This window comes from Silene latifolia, chromosome 5 (assembly GCF_048544455.1).
Source record: "Silene latifolia isolate original U9 population chromosome 5, ASM4854445v1, whole genome shotgun sequence".
NCBI classification, from domain to species: Eukaryota; Viridiplantae; Streptophyta; class Magnoliopsida; order Caryophyllales; family Caryophyllaceae; genus Silene; species Silene latifolia.
In genome coordinates, this window is record NC_133530.1 from 68,039,264 (window position 1) to 68,044,720 (window position 5,457).

A 5,457-nucleotide genomic window follows, 5' to 3' on the forward strand; every position below is an offset into this window, starting at 1 on the left:
GGATGCCCCTTCGAGTTTTAGACCACTTCTGAAGCCATATCCACTGTAAAATGTTATCAGCGGGAATAACTACATGACATAAACCAGCCATCCCTAATAGAATGATTCTACTGTAAGAACAATGCTGGAACAGATGCAGATGGGTCTCTGCAGCACACCCCACACAGTAAGCAATCTTCATCAGGAACAATACCCAAGCCAAAAGGTTTAGCTTTAACCTGCAATGCTTCCCTGGCCAATAACCAGCATAAGAATTTGTGCTTAGGCACTGCCCAGGTGTTCCAAACAATTCTATGCCAATCAACTGCCTGATATTTCACTCTCAGTAGTTCATACCCACTCTTCACTGTATATCCCTTAGGATCCAACAGCCACTGCCCATGATTATAACCTGAACTGAGCTTATCATGAACTCTACAAACAGTTCTCCATCCCCAGCTAATATCCCCACTGGGTACATAATCAGTCCAAGCCCTACCTTTTAAATAAATCTGGTTGATCCACTTTACCCAAAGCTTATCAGGATTAAAATAGATCCACCACACTAATTTACCCATAACAGCAACATTCCACACAAAACTGTCTCTTAGTCCAAGACCACCCTTCTTCTTTGGAGAACAAATTTTTGCCCAACTGACAAGAGTTACTCTAAGCTGATCAGCATTCCCATCCCACAGATAATTCCGACAGATGGAATTCAATCTATGAAGTACTCCTTTAGGAATAACAAAAATGCTCATCCAATAAGTGTATAATGAAGTCAGTACTGAGTTAACAAGTACTAACCTCCTAGAATAGGATAAGTGTCTGGACCCAAAGCTTGTAATTCTTGCAGTAATCTTTTCCACCAGAATTTGACCTTGAGCTTTAGTTAATCTACCAGCAGTAATAGGTACCCCCAGATATTTAAATGGGAGTTACCCTTCCTGAATCCTAGTAGTAAGCAAAATATCCTCCTTTACCCCCACAGGCACCCCATTAAAATAAGCATTTGTTTTAATGGGACTCATATGTAAACCAGAGGCCCTGGAGAAGGTAGTAAAAGCTCTAAGCAGCACCATGATAGAACCCACATCACCTTTACAGAACAATAAAAGGTCATCTGTAAACATTAAGTGTGGTAATTTGACTTTACCACACAGAGGGTGATATCTGAATCCCATATTTTCAGTAACATACCCCAAGACTCTACTCAAGTACTCCATAGAAATAGTAAATAAAAGAGGAGACAAAGGATCCCCTTGTCTTAACCCTTTCTTCCCATTAAAGAAACCAAAAATATCTCCATTTAAAACCAAAGAGTAACTAGCAGTCTTAACACACTCCATTATCAAGGAAACAAAATGTGTAGGAAACTCTAAGGAAACCAACATCTCCTCTAAAAACTCCCAGCTGACTGAATCATATGCTTTCTTCAGATTAACTTTCATCAGGAATCTAGGAGAGACTGACTTTCTATTATATAATCTGACAATGTCCTGACAGATAAGAATATTTTCAACAATGCTCCTACCCTTGATAAAACCTCCTTGACTATCATTGATCAACTCAGGCAACACCTCCGACAATCTATTGCACAGAAGCTTAGAAATGCATTTGTAAACAACATTGCAAAAAGCAATTGGGCGAAATTGAGTAACATTTTGAGGCAGTGCACATTTAGGGATGAGAGAAATGAGGGTATGATTTAATTTCTTAAGAAGTTTACCAGTCTTGAAAAAATCTTTTATAGCAAGACAAACAGAATCCCCCACTATATCCCAAGCATCTTTAAAGAAGGCACTAGAATAACCATCTGGGCCTGCAACCTTATGGTTAGGGATAGAAAACATTACCTTCTTAATTTCTTCATCAGTGACAGGGGACAAAAGAAAATGCTTGTGTTCGTCAGAGCACACCTTCCCCAACTTGACCACCCTGTGACTGACATTAAGAACCTTCTCAAAAGTACCCAACAGGTGAGTATAAAAACTCAAGAAAGCTTCCTGAATTTTCTTTGGATCATCACACTGAAAACCCCGAGTATGCTCTATCTTAAGCACCTTATTCCTGACTTGCCTTCTTTTAATAAAAATATGGAAATAATTCGTGTTATCCTCACCCTTATCAACCCAAATGGCTTTGGATTTTTGCAATAAGAACTCAGAACAGGCAGTCTCTAGAAATCTAACACTGCTATTTGCTTCCACCTCTTGAGAAATTAAATCAGCATTGTGAGGGTCATATCTGAGTTTCATTTGAAGAAACTCAAGGTTCATTTTAGCCCTAGCAATATTGTTGACTATGTCATCAAAATTATCTTTATTCAACTGTTTTAGAGGCCAATTTAAGGACTTCAGCTTCTTGACCAGCTTGAACATCAATGAACCAGTCTAGTTAGTGTCCCATACTTGCTGCACACACTCCTTAAACTCCTCTGCTTTACTCCACATGTTCTAATATTTGAAGCATCTCCTTGGTTTCTCACTATTACTTTGTTCTTGCACCACACAAGGAGTGTGATAAAAAACTCCTTCAGTATAAAAGTGAGCATAAACAGTATCATTAACCCTTAACCAAGCATCATTCACCAAGACTCTATCCAGTCTACTAAAAATTCTAGAGGAGGGTTCTTGTTTATTTGACCAGGTATACAAAGACCCAATGGCAGAACAATCAGTGACACCACACTCAGCTACACACTGTTGAAAATCATCCATCTTCTCATAAGTGGAATTACCTCCTAACCTCTCTAAAGGGACCAAAACAGTGTTGAAATCGCCACAAATAACCCAAGGTCCCTTAATATCTTTATTATAAGCACATAACTGTGACCATACTGCCTTCCTTTCACACACATTATTGAAAGCATACACCATAGTACAATGAAAAATAGACCCAGTGCGTAAATCCTTGACCTCCATATGAATAGATTGAGCAGTATAATCTAAGAAATGAATTGTGAACATTGAAGGCTGCCAAATAACCCAAACACGACCCCCTTTGTGATAAGAAGTATTAGTAGAGATACACCAGTTAGCACAAAGATTATTTCGCACATTATTTAGAGACAAAGGCTTCACCTTTGTCTCAAGGAGACCAAACAACCCAATTTGATGGTGGTGTAAAAACCACTTGATAGTGTTCTGCTTGATTGGGCTATTCAATCCCCTAATGTTCCAAAATCCAAAATTATACATTACCCCCAAGAGGAGGTAATGCACTACCATTTAGATGACCCACACCAATTCCAACAGTAGGAGTAGTAGTATAAAGGGTGTCAAGAAAAGTATCCTTACCAAACTCTGCAGAACTGTACCCTTTATCCAGCAACTCCTGTCTACTGAAATGAATAATCCTCTTTGCAGGGGTTTGAGCAACATGATATTTCCCATTCTTGCCCTATGTCACCTGGAACTGGTTAGGTTTCTCAACTGGAGTAATAAGCCCTGACTCCTCAGAGGGAGGCAATGAGACTGCAGGCTCGGCTAGTTGACGAGCTTTAGGTCTCCATTGCTTGACAGCCTCCTTCGGAGCTTTGGCCTTTGGGACTTGCGGTTGCTTTGCCTTCCTACAATTAGCAGTAGCATGACCAACTCCTTTGCACGACGTACATAAGAGGGGCTTACATTCAGACACAACATTAAAAACAACCACACGGCCATCTTCATCTAAAAACTTAAGCTTGTCAGGGATAGCTTTGCCAAAAGGAACCTCCACCATGACTCGAGCAAACCTAAGTCTAGTCTTATCCTTTGTAGCCACATCACATTGAATAAATTTCCCCAACAAACCAGCAATTCTAGGTAGACACTTCCCCCAAAATTTCAGAGGAGGATGCTCTAACCTAACCCAAACTGGGACCTCCTTGACATCATCCTTCACTAAATCAACATCAGCACTCCAAGGTCACACAATAAGAGGCTTATTGTCGAAAAGGAAGTGCCCTTGTTGCAAGACACGATCTTTAGCAGCACTTGTGGTAAATCTTACCAGAAATACCCCATTCGGAAGGAAAGACACCTTATCAATTGGGAGATGAGCCCATATTCTCTTAATAAAACCATCTACCACTTCTACTGGTGGATTAGCACCCAATATGAAGCAGTACACCGAGTTTGTCCAGTACTCAATTTCCTCCTTAACATCCTCAGGGGAGAAACGCAACAAATCAGTTAGTTCTTCCTCAATAACTTCCAGATGGTTTTTGCCTTTACGCCTACGCTAAACCACCCATTCCGATTCTTCAGGTTGGAGCGAGTCCAAATCATAGGGTTGGACACCAACTATCTCATTCATACTCTTCGTTTTCTGGGTTTCATCTCCTGAAGGACCCCTAACCACCACCACGGATACAGGCGGCACATCAAAAGAAGACGCCTCATTATTCTTCGCAGACTTAGGGCTTTTCGATTTCGTATTACCAGAGATCAAAGGGGGAAATTGTTCAACGCTTGAACAATCGATTGACATATTTTTGGGATTTTTGATTTAGGGTTTTAGGATATTTTTTGGGGATTTTTTTGATTTAGGATTTTAGGAATTTTAGAGCTTTTTCTCTCTCTATCTCTTCATTCTCGTAATTGTAGTATTTGGTCAAGAATCTCAAATTAAACTTTCTTGTTTACATTGTTGTTGTACTCTATGTTTTTCTATTTATTTTTGAATACTGTTTTAGCAGTAGGAACTAGGAATGCACTACAGGGCTTGCGATCCGTGGTATGACCATCAAGCTGTAACATTTCAAGACCAGTTCACATTTAAGATGACAAAATTTCACCAATACCGCAACCTAAAATGTTTCAATTAGAACTTGTAATACATGAGCCGGTTTTATGGTCGGACTAGCTAGTATAATTAATTAGTTTTGTACTCCCTTTGTTCCCTCTGTTGCCGAACATTTCTTTACCTATTCTATTCTATGGTATCTCAGTTAATTTTTTAATTTTTCATTAATGACTAGTTCTACGGGACAAGTGGACAACCTCCCTGAAAGGCGGCGTTATCAACAGCGAAACCTGTCACCGCTTTCGTCGACTTTGGCTTATATGCTCCAATTTTAATAATCCCCATGGGTTTCAAACTAAGCTAGTTGACAACATAACATGCACATAATACTCTAAACAAGTAGAGACATTTATAAGTAAATGACATGATATAATGATGGTAAACCTCAAATGATTGAAGGTATGCTTAACTCAAGGGGAAGAAGATTCTACTATTGTGAAAAAAGGATGTGATGACAATACTGATACTAACGAGCTATGAGTTGTGACATTAAACAAACGTGAAACGAAAATTGTACTTCAGAAACCGAAATATTCAACTACAAGGGTAAACAACAATGCAATAAATCCATAATTCTATTATAGATGACAAGGACTCGGTTGCAAGAGGCAAAATGAAATCTATAGAAAAATATAAAATATGAAATAACGAAAACGTATCAAAATCTTAAAAGTTAATAAGAACCAATTA

The 5,457-nt window shown here is 39.0% G+C and overlaps 1 protein-coding gene across 1 annotated transcript; it reads right to left on the reverse strand.

The window, feature by feature from the left end:
• Positions 1–2,435: 2,435 nt before the first annotated feature.
• Positions 2,436–3,209, reverse strand: LOC141655479 (uncharacterized). The gene has a single exon (XM_074462558.1). The coding sequence runs from the start codon at positions 3,207–3,209 to the stop codon at positions 2,436–2,438; it is 774 nt and encodes a 257-aa protein (XP_074318659.1).
• Positions 3,210–5,457: the final 2,248 nt, after the last annotated feature.

Bases quoted from the DNA above. Each gene is read 5' to 3' on its own strand.
- LOC141655479 (XM_074462558.1), bottom strand. From the start codon at position 3,209: ATGGTAGTGCATTACCTCCTCTTGGGGGTAATGTATAATTTTGGATTT.